Here is a 20250-nt window from a genome sequence, read left to right as displayed (position 1 = left end):
ACTTAGAGCACCGTGGGTTGTTTGGGGAAAATCCTGTTATGGGGGACTCTCTTCCCGGTGCACCCCAGCTCCTCTTAGCAGCAGGAGAACTCAGCTCTTGTTCCCCTCCTCAGCTTGACCTCGCTCTCCACAGTAGACCCCAGTGTCGAGCTTGCGTGGACTGCTTGGTCTCTCCCACACTTTCTTGGGTTTCTCTATTTAACGTCGGAACAATGATAATGATGATGGGAAAGGGCTCTCTGCTGCAGAACTGTAGCGGCTAAACACTGAACGCACTGAAAGTGCTTAAAACAATAGTCTGCATTCAGTAAGCTCGCAATAAATGCTTACTGGTTCATCATTGTTGCCAAGGGGCTATTACGTTTATTTTATAGGAACTTGCATATTTAAATTCCTTCACTAGTGTTAGTTAACCCAGTTAGATAAAAAGTGCTAGGGCTGGGTGATGTCAGGGACTGTCTTTTTATTTTAAAACTAATTGGAACGATGGGCTAAATGCTCCAGGCATCAAGAGAGAAAAGTGAGTCCCCAGGATATATGAGCGTCACCCTTGCTCACCCTCCCCTACTGCAAGTGTGTGGGGGGGGGGCGGTGATTCAAGCTCGCTCTTTGGACTTGCCATTCCCTGGGTGGCCATGGCTGTGGAATTTTGTGACCATTTGTTTCTTCCTAAATAAATAGAGTAGAAGCCATTTATGGGCAAAATCTCTAAACCTTGACCACAAATATCTGCTAAGTAACTTGATTTTCTCAGCGGTTTATCATATAAAATGCAGCATGGGTCACAGAATTTGCAAATGAGTCACAAACCAATAAAGCACCGACCTAGGTTCCTGTCAGCAACACACTGTGTCTAGTGGCATGCTCCCCTCGTTTGAAGAGCTGACTCCACCCCAGTGTAGGTCCTATATGATATCAAAACCTAGCTTCGCTCATGCTAAGACATGGCACTAAGATATCACCATCAGTCAAGGGAAATGCTAAATGAATATAACCCCTTGCCTTGTCTGATGGTTTTTTCTTTTCATCAGTGAGGTAGAGATACTTTGTGACATGGTCTCCTAGCATGAGTGTAGGTGGTTGCAATAAATAAAAACTATTTAAAGAGATGGAACCTTTTCCACATAACAGGTTCAGCAGTTCATGCTATCCAACGGCACCATCCCCATCCCTCCTTTCTTAATCAACTTTCTTTTGTTTTCTTTTTTCTTCATTTTTTAAAAAAGAAAACTACCTTTTTTTTCGTTTTACATACCAATCCCCATTCCCACTCCCTCCCCTCCTCCACTTACCCCTACACCCTATCCCTGTCTACTCCACAGAGCGAGTGAGGCACATTGCTTGAGGGAAGGTCTAAGGCCCTCCCCACTATATCTAGGTTGAGCAAGGTTTCCATCCAAAGAAAATAGGTTCCCAAAAAAGCTAGTACAAGCAGTAGGGGTAAATCCTGGTGCCACTGCCAGTGGCCCTGCAGTGTGCCCAGCCACACAACTGTCACCCACATTCAGAGAGACTAGTTTGGACCTAAGCTGTTTCCTTCAACATCCTTAGCTATCAGGGAAATGCAAATCAAAACAGCTCTGAGATACCATCTTACACCAGTCAGAATGGCTAAGATCAAAAACACCAATCATAGCTTATAGGGGAGAGGATTGGAGTAAGGGGAACACTCATCCATTGCTGGTGGGAATGTAAATTTATAGAACCACTTTGGAAATCAGTGTGGCGGTTTCTCAGAAAGTTGGGAATCAGCCTACCTCAGGACCCAGCAATACCACTCTTGGGCATATACCCAAAGGATGATCAATCATACTACAAGGACATTTGCTCACCTATGTTCATAGCAGCATTATTTGTAATAGCCAGAACCTGGAAACAACGTAGAAGCCCCTCAATGGAATAATGGATAAAGAAAATGTGGCACATTTATGCATTAAAGTACTACGCAGTGATAAAAAACGAGTGAATTTTCTTCAGGGATGTGCCCCCGCCCCCGAGCTTCTGCACATATTCCAGCAGGCGATCTCACACATGTGCACACACAGACGGCAGAGCCAGCTCAGTGTGGGTGGGGCGAGTAGGCATGAAGGGAGGAAGAAGCTCTGAGGGGAGGAACCAGAGGGAAATGCATGGGGGTGGATTTGATCAAAACACCTATTCCTGTGTGAAATTCTCAATTTATATATATATAAAAGAAAGAGATAGATAAAGGAAAATAAGATAAATGAGACACACAGGGTGGGGTGGGAGATCACGGTTTGAAAATTATTTGAGTTTTGACAACCTGCCTCTTTACTCAAGCTAGATTGGAGTTTCTTAGAATTTTCCTTATTTTTGTTTTTGAGACTAAGTTTCATGTGGTCTAGAGCAGCCTTGAAGTATCTGTGTGGTTGGCCTGATCTTGATCTCTTGTCTCTACCACACAAGTACTGAGATCACTATTATACCACCACAGCCAGCTCCAGATTGGTATTTTCCTACCAAACATTAAAGTCGTGAATCAAGAGACCAAAGTATGAATTAAGTCTGCGGAGACACCCATCTCGGGAGTCCTTCAGGCGGTGCTGTCTTCTGCACCTCCCTTAAGCCTGCAGCCCACCCTTCGGTGCTGTTGGATGACAGCAGAGCTACAGTGTGAGCGCTCGCCCTCAGTCGCCGTTTCCCGCCATGCGCGAAGTCATTTTATCAGGACGAACTCCCAGGGTGTGTCCTCACTGTCCTCTTCACCGGAAGTTATGGTTCATGGATCCACTTACCGATTAAATGAACGCTTACCGATCATATAACATAGAGTAGAGATCCTGAAATCAATTCCTCTGGATGACACAACCATCTTAAAGATTAGATTCCTTTGGATCAGTGGTCTGAGGTTTGTGTATATTCAGACTGCAGCCCTCAAGGGAGGACACACCGGAGATGTCTGCTGCCCCATCCTGCCACTACCCAACCTGACAGCATCTTCAGAAGCAGGCGGGGAGGGATGGACCATTCATATTTTCTCTGTTTTCCATTTGCTCTTGGAACATATGACTCGGTTTAGAAAAATTGGTGATGTTTGTCCCAAATTTGTTCATCTGAAAGTGATTTAAGGCAAATAATTTAATGATCGGAACATTTGGGAGTTTTTTCCAGGGCACTAAAATTCTTAACATGGTTTATGAATTTGGTTTCCCTCGCCTGTCTGTTCCCAGCTGTTGAGCAGCCTTTCCCAACCCCCTCTGCAGTCCCGAAGTAGGACCTCACAGAGATGGGCTTTTATAATGGTGTTTAGTGGTTGGTCTCAGAATGAGGTTCTGATTGTGGCCCAGGACGGGCAAACGTCACAGCAAATATGAACGGATTATTTAGTGGAAGAATCCTTGACATGAGAATCTAGGTACATCCAAAAGAGTACACAAAGACCAGATAGGGCTACAGGGTACATGGAGAGAGAGCATTAAAAGCAGACGTTGTTGAGGTTGCTTCTTAGGGATAAGAAAGTAAAGAAGGTCATTTGTGGGTCAAGCTGTGTAAATCTGAACAGGCTTCTTAGCTGACTTGGGGCAAACACCCTGCCTGCTGAGAGAGCTTGCTGGGTACGGCCTCATTGGCAGCAGGCGTCCCCTCCACTACAGACTGCTCACTCCTTGATTTCTTGTCTCTCCTTTCCTCACCCTGAGCATTTTGCCATGCTCCCTCTGTATCCTAAATACTATTTAACTAAGGAAACCCCTATGGGTGTTACTAACACTAAGGTGTTTTAAGGAGCTAAACAAATGTCAAAAGGAAAATCATTCCGGGTAGAGTTCCAGAAAACATACCTAAATGATTTCATTCCTAGCCCTGTCAAACGACCTTGTCAAGGCCAAAATGTAGCAGTCAATATATTTCCTTCAAACTTTGGAACAGCCAGAAGCTCCGAGGAGTGGTAAGAGTCTGTTAGGAGCTTTGAACTGTTTCAGTCCAGCTGAAAGTTATTTGGGACACATTCCTTCTGCTCTCATCCAATCAGGTCTAATTTGGGATAAGGAAAGGATGCCGAAGTTAAACCACAAGTCAGTTAAGACTTCTCTCGTTATCTTCGACAGGCATGGCAGGTTTGGGGTGTGATGGTGTTTTGACCAGTCTTCCATCGAGTAATGAAATAACTGAGGACATCAACTTGAAAGGGGGAGTGGTTCATCTTGGCTTGTTGAGGACTCCATGCTTGTCCCCTGGCTCTCATGTTTGGGGTCTCCAGCTGGAAAAGCAGTGTGGAACAAAGAACAAAGCTGCTCACCTGTGGGGGTGAGGAATTGCCGAAATGGGAGGCGGAGGCCCTCCTTCAAGGGCACACATCTGAGTCTTTCCAACAGGCTCCCCACCCTAATCTGCCATCCCCCACTAGTGCCACAGCTGTGGAGCAAGCTTTCAACTCACGGCCTTTGGGGACACTTCAGATTCAAACTATATACAGCAAATGGTTAGGATGACAAGTTTGAACTCAGATGACTAGAAACGATCTGCCTTAGTTCACAGGGCACAACACGGAGCTTCTCGAAGGGCTTGGAATTCTCCAGCTTTATTTTGTGTTTAGCAGGCAGCTGTTAAAGATTCAACCATGGGGCAGTGATGGCACACGCATTTAATCCCAGCACTCGGGAGGCAGAAGCAGGCAGATCTCTTTAGTTTGAGGTCAGCCTGGTCCACAGAGTGAGCTCTAGGACAGCCAGTTCTACACGAAGAAGCCCTGTCTTGAAAAACCAAATAAAGATTCACAAGGAGTCCACGGAAAGCCCACAAAGATGATGAAGCATGACCCTACCCCTACAAGCTCGGGATAAGCATTTGATGGACGTGCAGCGGAGGCAAGCACATGCACACATCGTGATGGGAAGACAGGGGCTGTAGAGAGGCGTCTCCCCAATAATTAAGGGAAATGAGTGCTGAGCACCAACCAGAACACGCACAGGAGACAAACCTTGACTTTTTCTTACCCTCAAAATCTATGATATGGGAAATCCAGGGTAGCAGAAGCACGTTTCTGTGTCGAGTTTTTACAAAGGACTCACGGCACAGACGATAATTGGCAAAGTCTAGCGATATTTCTAAAACCTTGAATGAATTCCAAAATACAACCGCTTGAGAGGCTTTTCTGCTCTCAGGGACTTTCTCTGTCATGTGACATAAGGGTAGGGAGAACATCCATAACCGTGTTTCCAGAACATTCTCTCTCCTGTGGCAAGGATCTCACGCAAGTTCGATTCTGTGCTCCTTGCACAATTCTGTGCACACTTGCAGCAATGATGTGTTGTAGGTAGCGGCGGGCTGCGTTCCCGCACGCCGTAACAATGATGGTCATCCTGCAGCTGAATGGTTTCTTCCCGGCAGTGGTCCCATAACAGACCATCTTATAGTGGATTCTCCATCCATCTAGCTCAGTCTTAGAACTATATGGTGGCCTGAGACTCGCGATGACCCTTCTTCCCACCTCCTCCTAAAGACCTATGTGTCTTCACTGGTCCTTTCTCTGCAGGTTCTTGTTCTCCACAGCCTCCGCTGCTTGAAGGTCCAGGCCGGCCTATTACAGAAACTCCTGGCACACACTGGTGCTTCCTGGAGTCCAAATAACAATATTAAAGTTTCTTTCATGGGTGTGGCTGGCCCTGCCAAAGAAGCCAGCCTGAGAAGAGAAACAGACAGCCGTGAAGAACTTAAATACCATGGGAGATTTGGGGGCCAAAGTTCAAGACAAACTAGACTAGAACTTTGGCAGGTACTGATTGGTCATATTTGTTTACACATGAATCCCTCTTCCCTTCCTCTGCTCCATGAAGCCATCGGCAATCTCCTTGCAGAAGGGAGAAGGTTAGCCAGGGCCTTCCCATTCTGGCCTGTGCCTGACCTAGCGACTCCAACAACCTCCCCGATTCTCAGTGGCCCCCTTGGGCTCTGATGAGCAGAGGCCTCAGGAAATGCTGCCTCTGGGATCTACTCTTGGCCAAGTTCCAGAGAGGCAGTGGTGTTTTATGCCATCCTAAACACCGATGTTGCCTCTCAGTCTTGGGCTTAATTTAAGAGGAACTACAAATGCATGGTAAGCACTGTGCTATTATTGTTCCCACCTCCCCTACCTACAGCCCCTTCTCTTCCACATGGAGCCTTGGATTTTAGCCACCCATGTAAGCCCAGCTGTTGCAATGAGAAACCTGAAAATGCTCTCCTGGGTCAGATGAACACTGGCTGCAGGAGCCTGCCTTCCCGTGACGTTCCTGTCTCACTATCTTCCCCATGGGCACTCCTAGAGTGAGGAACTCCCGAGAAAGGGGACCTTTAGTTTCTCTCCAAAGAAATTAGTGACTTTCAGGACAGGTAACACGTGGAAATCAGAGCTACAGTTTGTATTTCAGCCATCACTATTGAGTCCTTGGCCCCAAAAATCACTTCAGAAAGCTGTCTTCCTGGCATGACTGACACTCGCAGGTCCTCGGCAAGCCATTTAGAAACCTTAAATAGAGCTGCTCCGTGCTGGGTGAGAAAATCCAAACATGGATAAATCTATAAAATAGGAAGCGATTGTATCATAAAACTACCCTCTTTATAACCCTGTCAGGACAAAGAGCCACTTCTCCAAGTACATGTGAGAGGGTCCTGTCTGAGAGTCTCTCCTGATGAAGAGGGACATGGCCCCCGCGTTGCTTGGCTCTGACCTCCCAGGGAATATCAGGGATGGGAGAGAGCCCCTGCCTTTTCTGCTTCGTCACAGGGTTCGCGGGTGAGGAGGCGGCAGCACGATCCAGGATGCCATGGATGAAGGATCTCTCAGGTGGAGGGATGGCTTTTCGAGTCACAGTGCCTTCCCCAAGGCCCATGTGCATCTCTGGGGAGTCTGGACAGGACCTGTCAGGGTTCCAGGCACCTGGGAGCCAAGGCGTGTAGTGGTTTAAAGGTTTGTGCACCCTTCCTCTTATCCTTACTCCATATGAAAGAAACATGTGAAAAACAACCACCATTGCTCTCTGAACCTACCTGCTCCCCCAACATACACATGCACGCGCGCGCGCGCACACACACACACACACACACACACACACACACACTAAATGAAACAGAGAGGTCAGAGAAATAAAAACAACTGAAACCAACATTTATTTCTGATTTTCCTAACCACTTCCAGGCGTCCTTGTTTCTGCCACATTATAAATATAAAACAAAACTTCAACGTACAAACAAAACATGTGCAGCATGTATGTAAGTGTGTAGTAGCGAGGAAACCCAGACAGCTCTTCAGTCCTGTGCCCAGGTTCATGAAGCCTATCACTCTGGAAACGGAGCAACTGTCTTGATACCTCCCCATGGTCTGCACTGTGGTCAAGCTGGAGGATCTCCATCCAAGATGGCTAAGGAATGAAGCTGCCCGCTTTTCTTTTCCCCGAGACTTCACTTTGTTCTTTTGTGTGACATATTCTAAATTCGGTGTAACACCAAAATATAAAGAGACACAGGGTGGAAGAGAACAGGAAGAAACGGAGTCTGGAAAGCTTGGAGGTGGCTGTGGCGGGTCTCTGAAGCACCAGCGGACAGGAAGTGCAATCAGCTCATCTGTCTCAGAGTACAAAGTTTAGGTTTTGTGGCTAAGGGTTTAGTGGAAGAGGAAAATGTCATGGGAAAAATGGAAAATAACTCTCGTGTCTACAGCACATAAAATATCTCAGCAGTATAAAATATTACAGGACAAGAGTGGCGTGCTATCAAAGAAATTATAGCTCACATTCTGGATGACGCTGTGAGATTAAACAGCTGGGGCCCTGATATAGCACACGATGCATAAACTCTACAATTATACTTCACATTTTGGACAAAATTAAACAGCTGAGGCACTGATGTAGCACTTGGTGCATAAACTTGACCGTTTCTTTTCCGATTCAGCTTCTCAGAGGTTTGGCTTCAGGGGACTGAGGGTTTTCAACATTTCCCTTTCCTTCGTCTTTCTTCATGCGGTAGAACACCACTGCTAAAATCCCAGCTGAAAAAAGAAAGCTCGGGGTCAAACCAGTGCCCTGTCTAGATGGGCGACCGCAGTCACAGTGTCTTGGCAGTGGGAGTGGGCAAAGACTTGTGAGCCTCCACTTGGGGGATTTAATGGTGCTTTGATGTTCTAGTGAGAACGCAGGGCATTGGCTCTCCGGCGTAAGTAACCAGATCACTTGCTCCCAGTGTGTAGGAAGCCCTGATTTATAATGAATCTGGACTCTGACAGGTTCTCTACTGGGAATAGAGAAGCTGGTATCCTAACTCCTCTGACAGAAAAGCACGTGGAAGAGTGTCTGAACTTTGTATGGACCCAAATGTTTATTCTAGTTTTCTTTTCCCAGAGAAAGGAGTTGAATCAGAACCAGAGAGCGACCACACCTGCCCACCCACCTAGAGCCCTCTTCCATTCTACCTACAAAGCTTGCATCATTTCACGATTTAAAAACAGCTTTAATTTCTTAGTAAGGGCTTGGCATGCAGCCAGTGGTAGACACTTGTCAGACACACCGTGGGGACCTTCCTAGCAAAGCCAGCCATCCCGAGGGACCTCGAGTGGGCTTCTATACTTTCTGACTTCTCCTACCTCTCTGAACTGTTGCAAGATCACACCATGCTTTTAGGCCCTAATTGTAACTATCAGAGCCCAAAGGAAAGGGGGTTTACTTAAAAAAAAAATTGCTCATCAGCAGTTACAGGAGGCACCATGGTGGAGGAGACAAGATGCTCAGACACTCACTAACAATCTTGTGATAAGTCACACACCCCGTCTGAAAAGAACAAAGGTCTGAAATGAAAGGCCCTGTTAATTCTATTCCTGCATAGCCTCAAAACTCTGCACTCTTTAACTTAGAGTTGGATCGTGGAAGTGAGACCGTGGGAGGAAATTGTAACTTGGTGCACGAGCTCAATCCTCTCAAGGTGGGAAAACAGTGAGAGGTGAAAAGGCAGAGGGCGTTGAGGGGATGATAGCTCTCATACCTCGCTCTGAGCCTGAGGTGGGGAGCGACCTGAGTTCAAGGCCAGAATTAACTACAAAGAGGGTCCCTCTCTCAAAAGAAAGGAACTTCATCTCTGTTGCATGAAGCATGTGCAGCAGACAGTGGTTCTCAAGGAGGTCACCTAGTCACCATGCGTGATAAAGGGAGTGGCAGCCAGGCTGCCAAAGCCCTCCCATCTCATCCATGTTGTGAGGAGTTTGCACTGAAGAGCATGGGGAGAGGGCAGTCCTTACAGGGCCCCGTGTTCAAGTCCAGCGTGACAGATTGGGACAGGAGAGCATAGTATAGATATGAAGGGAATGGCTGAGAAGACTTTAGAGAAAGGAGGAGATGTGGATTATTCTGGGAGACAGTGTGAGACTGTGTTAAACCCTCAGTCATGTGCCCATGAGTACCAAAGTGTCTTTCTAATCAACTACTGTGAGGACAGTGGTAGGGAGAGATGACTATTGGAGGAGGGGGGAAGGCCCTCCAAGAGAGGAGTGCTGCCCAGCCAGGAGGAGAGCCAGGGCTATGCTGCAGTGAGATTACTCTGAACCAAGGTCCAGAGCCATTAAAGAAAAAAAAACCCTCAAAGCAAAGGGAAACTCGGCAGCATTTCAGGTGTTGCAGTATCTTTGCTTCGAAGTCCACACCCCTACCTATTCCACCATGGGCAGGAGAGCCTGGGGCCTCTGTGAGCAAAGGGCCTTGCCCATCACAGTACCAATCCACAGAGTCCGGTGCCTGGCCCTGCAGAGGGCAAAGACCACAACTCTTTCCCCTTCAGAAAAGCTTGCTAACTAGGCTCAAAACACAGCAATTTGTATGCAGAGCTTTATATGGTTCAATCTTTCATGTCCTCCGAAGGGCCCCAGTTCAGCACTGCTAGCAGGTGGTGAAAACTATAGTGAGCAGGAGTCTCCCCCAGCCCTCTTTGAAGACGTACCCTCCAAGGGGACAGTAGGACCTTAGCCCCTTCCTCTCTCATCTGTTCCCATCTGGAAGTAAGCAGCTGTACTCAGTAAAGAGCTGCCCTGGCATGGACCCTGAAGCAATGGGCCAGCCAGTCATGGATCAGAACCTCTGAAGCCATGACACAAAAAGGAACACGTTTTTAGAGTTGATTATCTTAGGTGTTGCTTACTTAAATAAAGACTGATTAATACAAAGAGTTGCATGGTAAAAATGCCAGCGTGAAAATCCAAGGGTGGAAATGACGGGAGGAGGGAGGGCTTCTTTTGACAGCGTATCTCCCAATCCGGACACTAACAGGACTGACTGCTTGGTGCCTCTGTTACTAATCTAATACTAATACTAATCTAGTACTAATCCTTGGTTAGTACCCAAGCCAGGAAACCCCTAAGTAAGATGATATGATGAGCTCACTTTACAGCCAAGAAGTCATACTCACCAATGACCAGGAGGGTGGTCAGAAGTATACCGACTGCCATGCCCACCGTGGGTATCCCATCGTGTCTGCCTGCTTGCCGGAAACAGCTTCCTTCCACACACTGGCAGAAAGTAACTAAAGAGCAGAACAGTATTTGGTAGGGTAAGTTTTCAAGGGACTAGCTGCCGAATCCCACTGTGAAGACAAGCACTCCTCACACTGCCCATGGCAACAGGTATTCCACGTCACATATACGAAGCCCCTACCTGATAAGGAGACAGTGCCTTGCATGGGTGGCTTCCCCTCATCGCTCAGGAGAATCGGGATCTCATAAACACCTTCCTCGAAGCGTGTGTGCTTGGTGGAGAGTCTAGCATGAGTACCTGTCAGAACAGGGAGAAAACGGACTCAGAACCCTTGCTTGGCAGGAATGATACTCACTTTTGCATTGTCTGTAATGAGATGGGCTGGAACATAGCCTGACATAGGTGATACATTGAGTAATTTAACTTCTATTTTTTTTCATGTTGCTTACCTTTAAAAATAGACTAAAGCATCCTTTAACTTCTCCCTTGCCTATTTGTATCACCTTTCTCTCCTTCTTTTGTCTATTGCCCCAAGACTTTACAAGAGTCGGGAGGGTGAGACCTCCTTGTCTTGTTCCTGATGTTAGTAAAAATGATTCAAGGTTTTCTCCACTAAGCACGATGCTGGCTCTGGGCTTGCTACATATTGTCTTTGTTACACTGAGTTGTGTCCCCTGTATTCTTAGACTCCCCAGAGCTTTTATCATGAAGGGACGCTAGATTTTGTCAATGGCCTTTTCTGCATCTAATGAGACAATTGCTGGTTTCTGTCTCTGGGTCTACTTATATGATGTTTATTAATTTACATCCGTGAAACCATCCACAAATCTCTGGAATTAACAACCAACCTGGCAAGGCATACTCGCTGGTACAATAACGGCATGGATATCAGAGGAGTATCCAAACACTTTCTGATTGGGATTGGATTTAAGGCCACTTAATGAGATGAAACCCATACCTAGCACTACTATTGGGTCCTGGGGCTAAGACCCTATGGCTAAACATGTCATGAATTATAGGGGAGAACCTGACATTATTATTTTTATAAATAAACATAGCATTAAATTATACAATCAAAACACATTGCACAAAATTCTCAAAAAACTAATTTTAAAAAGTAAAGCCATTCATTGAGTTTTGAATAAATGATTTCTTGATAGAACAGCAATTCTATAAATTTGTTCCAAACACTGAAATAATAAGTATTGAAAATTTGCTCCTCAGAGAAATTCAGGTTTAAGCTTCTGTGACTTTTAACCCCAACATTTTAATCAAGATAAATGCATAAACTTGTTTTCTGCTTCTACTGAAAGCTACCTTATTAACAAGTATGAAGTCACTGACTTTGAACTCCTGGCAAGCAGCACCATAGCCTATGTCTGCACAAAATGCATCTGGGATATCACAACAGCTTTGCTCTTAGGAACACTAGAATGGCCCCAAAGGAGGGAAAAGCACTATCTACAGAAAAAAATCACCAGTAGAAAGCACAAACAGGCAAACACAAAGTAGACGACAGAAAGAACACCCATTACATCCTAAGAGACTGAAGCAAAAGGACGGGGTCACTTGCCTCAGCTGTGGCTGGGTACTGAAACCAAAACACCTACAACAGGTGAAACGGCTTTGGAAAGTGACAGCACCTGATCTTCGTCTTTTATGGATATTCAATACTATAACGATATAGTATTGTAAGGTGGGGGGGGTTCCATGTGAATTTTTCTGAAATTTTCAAGATTATCCATGCTGAAGAGGTGTTTTGAATAAATGGTGTTAGGACAATTAGGTATCCATAGTAAAAGCACAGCGCCTTGATTGTAGCCACTTGCCCTCCATAAATAATAGCATGAAATGGATCTTCTTTTAGTGACCTTGTGTTAAGTAAAGATGTTTTCATTTTTGGCTTTTTTATTTTTTTTTGTTTTCAATACATCCTTACTGCAGTTTCCCCTCCCTCCGCTCCTCCTCCGTTTCTCTACAGAGAAGAGCAGGCACTTTTAAAACTCATAGATTAAACCAGAAACCAATAACTCTGACTCTGATTCTTTTTAAGTTTTCTGTTTAAAAGATATTGCAATGGGAGAGGGAGAGGTGACTCAGAAGTTAAGAATGCTCACTGCTCTTGCAAAGGACCAGAGTGAGTTCCCAGCTCACCAAATCAGCCATAGCTACCCTAACTCCAGGCCAGGGACCCGGCACCCTCTTCTGACCTTGCAGTCTCTCGCCGGCAGGGTGCACAGTCCCAAGGCACACATACATAATAAAAAGTGAATCTTTAAAAACGTGGAGAAGGCATTGCTATAAAAATTCAATTTCCCGATAAAGCACACAATACACACACACATACACAACACACACACATACACATACACACACGCATACACATACATACACACACAACACACATAATAAACACTCAACACACACATCCATACACACAACACACATACACACACATATACACACGCACAATACACAACACACACACATACACATACACACACGCATACACATACATACACACACAACACACATAATAAACACTCAACACACACATCCATACACACAACACACATACACACACATATACACACGCACAATACACATACACACAACTCACACACACAACACACACACACCTACAATTCAACGGATGCTGAAGAACCTAAGTTTGGGAACAATATTTGATCAGCTGCTTCACTGATGTATGGACGGCAGCTCACCACATGCAAAGAGAAGAGACTTGCAGCATTAGTCACTAAGGAAACACCAATCAAAAATATAATAGGAGACTGATGCGCACCCACTAGAGGCTAAAATGAACTAAGCCTAGCAGGTGCATTGAGAGGGTGCTGAGCAGCTGAGGATCTCACGCTCTGGTGGGAATGTAAAATGCAAAGAACAAATTGGGAAATGGTTTGACCTTTGCTTAACCAGCAAAGCATTAGCCTGCTATGTGAGGTTGTCATCCAACTCCTTGGCATTCAGCTAAGACACAAGAAAGAGCACGCTCCTACCAGACACTTGTCCACACACGTGCCCAGAAGCTAACAATTGTCAAGAGAACAGACACTAAATTGTCATAGCACTAGGGCACAATGAAGAAAAGAAACTCTGGAACCCAAAACGGGAATGCAGCCCAACTAATCATACTAAGTGGAAGGAACGTTATGACGTTACAAAAATACACACAGATTTGTAGCCACAGAGAGATCGGTCGCTGGCTGAGAAAATGGGGTGGGCATAATGGAGTAGGCAGCGGTAATAAAAAAAATAAGGTAAGACCAAACTTGAGAGTGGCAAAATATTCACTTGATTGTGCTGATCTTATATATATGATGACATATATATATATATATATATATATATATATATATATATATATATTCTTGTAAAGTTGTACACATTAATCAGATGTGATTTACTGTACATGAATTATGTTTCAATAAAATTTATAATAAAATCTGTTTCTCAGTCTTCCCTGGAAATTTACAACTGATGTTCAAATTGTTCATTTATCCATGTACCCCAGCCAGGATGTACGCGGTGCCAAGCTTCCCTTCCCACAAAGCCTGGGGCTTTGAAGACTTTTCCTGTGTGTTCCCAGAGCGTGAACGGCTTTCTTGGAACAAGAAGAAATTTCCGTCCTGAGTTAGAAAGCCGATCAAGGGGGGAAGAAGCTTTATTCCCCCATCCACCACTGACTTTTCTCCTTGTACATCTGATAACTCACCATTGATTTTGGAAACTTGCCAGTCATTTTTTAAGCTTTCTCTGCCAAGAGCGAATGTGAACTGGGACCTCCAAAGTGACTGCTGGTCGTCATCGGTGACCTCAAAGATGAGACTCTCTGCAGCACTGAGGGGGTGGCAGAAGAACAAGCCGGTATACTCCTTAGCGAGGCGTGGGGGGTTGTCATTCACATCTGTGAGGGCCAGGTGGAAATCTGCCTCGGAGCTCAAAGCGGACCCACCTGAGAGAGCGAAAGGTTAGAACGTAATGTCAAGCTTTCTCATCATCCTGCAGAAGGAAGCATGTTTCTCTTTCCTTTAAAAAGAATCAATATTTAAACAGTCAGGTCTGTTAAAGTAGTAGAAAAAAAGCCTTTAGAATTACAGACCTAATTTTAGTACTGGTTAAAATGTTTAAATAGAACCTACAAGATGACTCAGGGAGTGAATGTACTTCCTGTCAGACCTGTGACATGAACTTAGACGTGAAAGCTAAGTGGAAGAAGAACTAACCCCCAAAAATTGATTTTGGCATGTATACACACAAAATGTAATAAAATGTTTTCAATGTTTAAATGGTAATACTGACAAGGGGTGTGTGTGTGTGTGTGTGTGTCACTCAGAAGCTGCATAACTCCGCTAAGTTCACACAGCTAGTGCCCACTGGAGACGGCGCTGGTCCGAGGCTACCAGCCACCAGCTGAACCCTCGATCACTTACCTCTGCCTTAGGCATCCTAACTCAGTTTCTAAGCTTCATGATTTTCAGCTGAGAAGCATGTGGCTTTGCGGTGCTCTCATGTGTAAACAATGGTTGCACACATGTCTGTCATGCTAGACTAGTGAAAACCATGTCCTCTGTTGTATGACCCTTTGGTAGCTATGTGCTCTTGGGTAAACCAATTTCTCAGTGCCTTGGTTTCTTTAACAGAGTATGGCCAATAACAGACACACACAGGAGGCACCCCGTGGCACAGCCGACCCGGACTGTCCTGGCCTAACCTCACGCAGACATGGCATCAATGGCTGAAGTCTACGTCCATTCCCCTAAGCTGTTTTCTGACTCCTGCTTTGATTCCGGGAAGCCCTGTTTTCTTGCTTTTCCTCAGAGATGACTTATTGTCATTAAGCCAAAGACGAGTCCCTGATGTCCTTGAAGTTGTTTGGTCTGTTTGGTCTGATCTCAGTGCCAACAACTGAAACCGGAATCGGGCTTTGGCTCACGGTCACAACCCATGAAACCTGTAAAAGGTGAGAGTCACTCAGGGAACACGGGCAGAGTGCAGCGTGGATCTGTGTGGGTTCACGGGGAGGCCATGACCCCCCTCGGACTTCCTGGGAGCTCTTACATCACCAGTTGAACGTACACAACCTGAGAGCAGAATGTCCAGCGGCCACAGAGACAGGGCTGCCTCTCAGGAAGCTCTCACCCATCCGCTCCTACTTCTGCTCCAACAACAGCCAGCGCTTCTGTGTCCTTGCTGTGGTTGAATGCGACTGTGATCATTTTGGCTTCTCCAGCTTTTCTCATACATTTTAATGATTCCTTTCTCTGCTCCCTGTGTCTGCCTCTAATTTAGGGTTTTGCATTTTCTTTTCTTTTAAATTGTTTCTGTGGAGCTATATATTTTTCTATGCTTTCCTCCCTTCCTCTCCCATCCCCTTCTACTGTCTCCCATGATCAGGGCTTTGCATTTTTAAAGTGTTTTTTTATTATTATTATTTTGGTCTAAAACTGTGTTTGTTGGGTAGTAATTTGTTCCACTCTCATCTTTTTTATAAGCTAAGCAGACACATTACCAGCTAATTAGAGTCCTTGACCAGCATAAGATCAACAGAACTCCTATTGTAGGATGGAAAATTCCATTTAAAGATGCTCAATGTTTTAATCACCAGCCCTTTTCCTGGTTAGCTTACTATTCCTGTGAGTTATCTTGATTTTAATTTTAATTGGGAAAATTTTCCTGGCACTCCATGTCCAGAGTGATTGGACAACTTGTATCACAAATGAATTAAATAGGATGCAAAGATATCGCAGGGATGGCTCAAACATCTGCCGTATCTGTGCGCTTGCCTTCCCTCTCAAAACTATCCTGCCTCATCCAAGGAGCAGATCCCCGGATCCCCGACACCTATTGGTGGTCCAGAATCCCCCAGGATGGACTCCTAGGTCACTGCTGGTGGACAGCCTTGTATAATACCTTCCGCGTCAGAAAATTGCCTGTTTCGTAGAAGCCCTCAATCCCGTTTGAGGAGGTAGTGAGAGAGGTTAGCCAAGAACTCTAGAACTTTCCTAGAAGTGACTCTAGTCCCTGCAGGAAGCTAGAGATGGCAGTATCCCTGTTACCCTGGTAGTCTCAGAGTAACTCACCTGGTAGAAACGCAGATTAGCACAGGCGTTCTCTATCACAGCCATTAAGGAGTGCACGCGCGCCTTTGTGCCTGTCTCACCTGGCTTTAGGGTTGTACTCAGCCGTGGTTTTTAACCTCATCAATTTTCTTGCCTTCCCTCTCATTTTTATTGGTATTTTCCCTGATGATCTGTTTCAGCTTGGTTTTGCTCACCTATTTCAGTGGCCACCACGCGTACCCGATACAGACTTTCTGTTTCCCTGTCCAGCGGAGCCGCACTAAATATCTCCCCGGTGACGGAGTCGATTTTAAGCCAGCCTCTCTTATCGCCGCTCAGGGAGTATCTTCCATGAAGAGAAGAGCAGAAGAAAACACGTTACTTTATGTGAAAACGAAAGGTAGTCTGTGCATTTATACTACGACAATATAACGTTAGCATTTGGGTGTACCGCGGGGCAGAGTTACCGAATCAGCATCTCCGTTACATGTCTCTCTTCGGAAGAACTGTCTTTACAGCAGTTCTCAACCTGTGGGTTGTGACCCCCTGGGGGTCAAGTAACCCTTTCACAGGGGTCGCCTAAGACCATCAAGAGACACAGATATTTATTTACATTGTGATTCATAACAGTAACAAAATTACAGTTATGAGATAGCAACGAAAATAATTTTATGGTCAGGGGTCACCACAACACGAGGAGTCACACCTGTTCTACAACATGGTGCTGAGATTGTTTTGTTATGTATGGCAGAGTGACAAACTGGCAGAAAAGTTACATTTTCCTGGCAACAAAGGTTTCAAACTCAAGTAATCGTCTTCTAAGATCTTTCAGTACAACACCCCCACGCCCTACACCCACGCCCTACCCCCCCCCAAGGAAACCTAAGCAGCTCTCTGTGGGAGACAGGACAGCTGGTGGCCCAGTGAACCCTCACTAAAGAAACATCAGTTTAGGCAGGCAGGACCAAGACAAGAGTTGATGAAAGTGGACTTCAGACACACAGATAATTCCTGTAAAGTGTAGTGGAGACCGTGTAAGAGATTGGAATCACGAGAAGGTTGACTGGACGGAGGAAAGCCTTTCTGAAGGAGATGCTGACACGGGCAAGAGGCTGTCTCATAGCTACGTCAGCCACGGAAGAGAGACCAGGACCATCCTGATCCATACACAGTGTGTGGATAGCGTGGGCAGGCAGGGACAAGAAAGATGAGGCCACAGAGGTGGGGAGAGCCAGGCTGTAGAAGGCAGAGGCAGCAATCAGGCTGTGTCGCGTGGAAGGTGACCTGGCTGGAACTGCGTCTTCAAGAGAACTCACTGGTAGGTGTAGACAGATAAATTTGAGAGAAGCAAGTCTTGCCTGAGGAGAAGCAATGAGTGTAGTCTTTGTAAAGTGTCATGTCACGACCGTCTACAGCTTATGCCACTTACTCCCAGGCCTGGAAATGTCACCTCAATAAAAACTTAATAGGAGTTAAAGCATTGCATGCATGTGTGGCTTCAAAACATTTTCTTTACGTTTTTAAATTCTGTTAGCCCACATGTCCAGGAATTAGAATGCTTAATTTTATATTTAGTCAAATTAATTTTCCTTGGTATTTTTTAGCATGTTGGATATGTCAAGTACTGTGTTCATGTTTGTGTGGGGGTGAAAAACGAGAGCTCCTTGGTAGTTGGGACCTCTCCCTAAGAGAAGCCAGAAGCCCCAGCCAGGGTCTGGAGAGCAGCTGGACAATTGACTTGCTTTGTTTTAAAGGCCCTTGTGGGCAGCGGTGCACAAGTTGACTCAGATGGGTAGGTAGGGGCTGGTGGGAAAGGCTGGGTTCTAGAAAAGATAGCAACGCCTTGGACCACACCGGAAGTAGTCAGAAACACTTGGGTTCTGGATCCGTGTCAACAAAGGGGTCGATAATGTTGGAAGCTGGGCTGGACTGGGTCTGTTGGTGCTGATGGGCTCTCTGGGTACCCAGCTGGAGAGTTGAAAATCTCAGTCCACAGCTTTGGAATCTGTAAAGTTAGATCTTGCCCACGGTGTGTATCTGGGCTGACTTGATTAAGCCTCGTTCGTTTGCTGTCCAGAAGTGGACTTTACAGAACACCCCTTCCCTGTCTCCCTTTGTCCACCTCATCCTCTGACTGCAACTCTGTGGTTTTATGTCCTAAACCAGTTTTTTTTTTAATTTAAATGCACTTTATTTTTAGACAACCTACATGACATGTTTTTTCTTTAAAGAAAAAAAAAGGAAAAAAGAAAAAAACAATGTCTCCACTCCAGATAAATCATGGTCAAAATAAGAGCTCAAGGTGACATCAGTCCCATTTGTCCTAAGTCCTGGTGTTGTATGGATGGGAAGCAGCAGACGGTTATGGTGACAGGTGATAGATCCAATTTGTTAACATTTCTCCATCTCTAAGCCATCCTTGAAGAAAATCATGTATGGAGTCACGCCATCTTCACGGTAGTCCAGGAGAGCAACCATGCCATCTGGATTCATGTTCTCACCAATAAAAAACTGGTAGTTATTGAAATTAGCAAGGATGTGCTTAATTTGCTCTGCAGCCCCAGTCATAAAAGGCTTTACTCTTTCTGGTTTCTGTTCTTCAAGTTTGCCTTTGAGTGATTTCATATAATCTTTGATGTACTTTTTGTAGGCCTCTTTTGTGAAGCTGGTTTCTTGTAAGTGGTGGTTCATGACAATGTCAACACCAGTGACTACTGTGCTTTCGGTACCTTCGCCCTCTGGGCCTTCGGCGGAAGCATTCCCACCAATGAGTGAGTCATCGATGTTACCCTCTGTTCTACTGACCATCTTGCCCTCCACCTCCGCGATTTCCTGGATCTTGTAGATGTCAGAGAACAGCTCGTCATGGCTGATGATGTCCCGGTAGGTGGCGTCTGGGGACGGCGGCGCTAGCCTGACAGCACGGCGTGAGCGCAGTGCAGCGCTCGGGGGGAGGGGGGAGCCCCTAAACCAGTTATTGATCCACCAGAGGAATTTCTTTAAAATGTGTTTTTCTCAGTACTGACATGCACATACCTCTGACCAGTAATTACATTAATTTATTTTATCTTTTAATTACTACCAATCATTTTTTGTAGCATTCTCATGAAGGATGTAAGTCATCTCTTAGACAATGATGGGCTGTGGAATTAGGTACTTTGGACCCCCTCATGACTTGCGACTCAGAAGAATGGCTTCGTTTCCACAATGAATAATGCTGTGTAGCCCTCACTAGCTGGTAGTGAGGGCTCCTTAGCATGATATGGATGATGTGAGCATTGCCCCCCCCCAAAAGTTCTCGTGTTAGAAGCCTCTTTCTCAGGTGGTGAGTTTGTCATGTGCAGGACCTTTGAGAGGGAGGGCCAAATGGGCTGTCCTTCGGTCAATGGGGAATATGCCCTTCTTGCGGCACTGTGAGACCCAAGCGGCTCCGGATTCCTGCCTGCAGTAGGATTCTTTCCCTTTGCTGGTATTGCTGTTCTGCTAATAACCACGCAAGGCCTTCACACTCTTCCCGTGCTGGTGTTGTGCCCATAAGTGTCCAGAGCTATGAGCTAAATAAACTGCCTTTTGGAATAAAGTTACCTGCTTCACACTTTCTATCATAGTAAGCAAGCCAGTAATACACTCCATGCAAGACTATCAGTTAAGCCCACACAACTGAACCTAAGTGTTCACAGAACAGCTCACTAGGAAGGAAGAATTGTAGAGAATCTTAAATA

At 45.5% G+C, this 20250-nt stretch overlaps 2 protein-coding genes across 2 annotated transcripts in view; both read right to left on the bottom strand.

The window, feature by feature from the left end:
• Positions 1 to 7084: 7084 nt before the first annotated feature.
• Positions 7085 to 20250, bottom strand: part of Cdh17 (cadherin 17) — a 50963-nt gene continuing 37797 nt past the window's right edge. The window contains exons 14-18 of the mRNA XM_041657359.1: positions 16744 to 16874; positions 14182 to 14421; positions 10629 to 10745; positions 10384 to 10497; positions 7085 to 7984 (exon numbers count right to left, since the gene is read on the bottom strand). Of these exons, the coding sequence (XP_041513293.1) occupies positions 7884 to 7984; positions 10384 to 10497; positions 10629 to 10745; positions 14182 to 14421; positions 16744 to 16874 (703 nt within the window). The 3' untranslated portion in view covers positions 7085 to 7883. The remainder of the gene's footprint in view (positions 7985 to 10383; positions 10498 to 10628; positions 10746 to 14181; positions 14422 to 16743; positions 16875 to 20250) is intronic.
• On the bottom strand, positions 18755 to 19351 carry LOC121451664 (translationally-controlled tumor protein-like). The gene has a single exon (XM_041657360.1). It carries the CDS (start codon positions 19334 to 19336, stop codon positions 18920 to 18922), a length of 417 nt encoding a protein of 138 aa, XP_041513294.1. The 5' UTR covers positions 19337 to 19351; the 3' UTR covers positions 18755 to 18919.

The sequence above is a fragment of the Microtus oregoni genome, unplaced genomic scaffold (genome assembly GCF_018167655.1).
Source record: "Microtus oregoni isolate MIOR12 unplaced genomic scaffold, Mior012 000008F_ref0000371, whole genome shotgun sequence".
Classification (NCBI taxonomy): domain Eukaryota; kingdom Metazoa; phylum Chordata; class Mammalia; order Rodentia; family Cricetidae; genus Microtus; species Microtus oregoni.
This window is presented reverse-complemented; position numbering and strand designations above follow the sequence as displayed.

Bases quoted from the DNA above. Each gene is read 5' to 3' on its own strand.
- LOC121451664 (XM_041657360.1), bottom strand. From the start codon at position 19,336: ATGGTCAGTAGAACAGAGGGTAACATCGATGACTCACTCATTGGTGGG.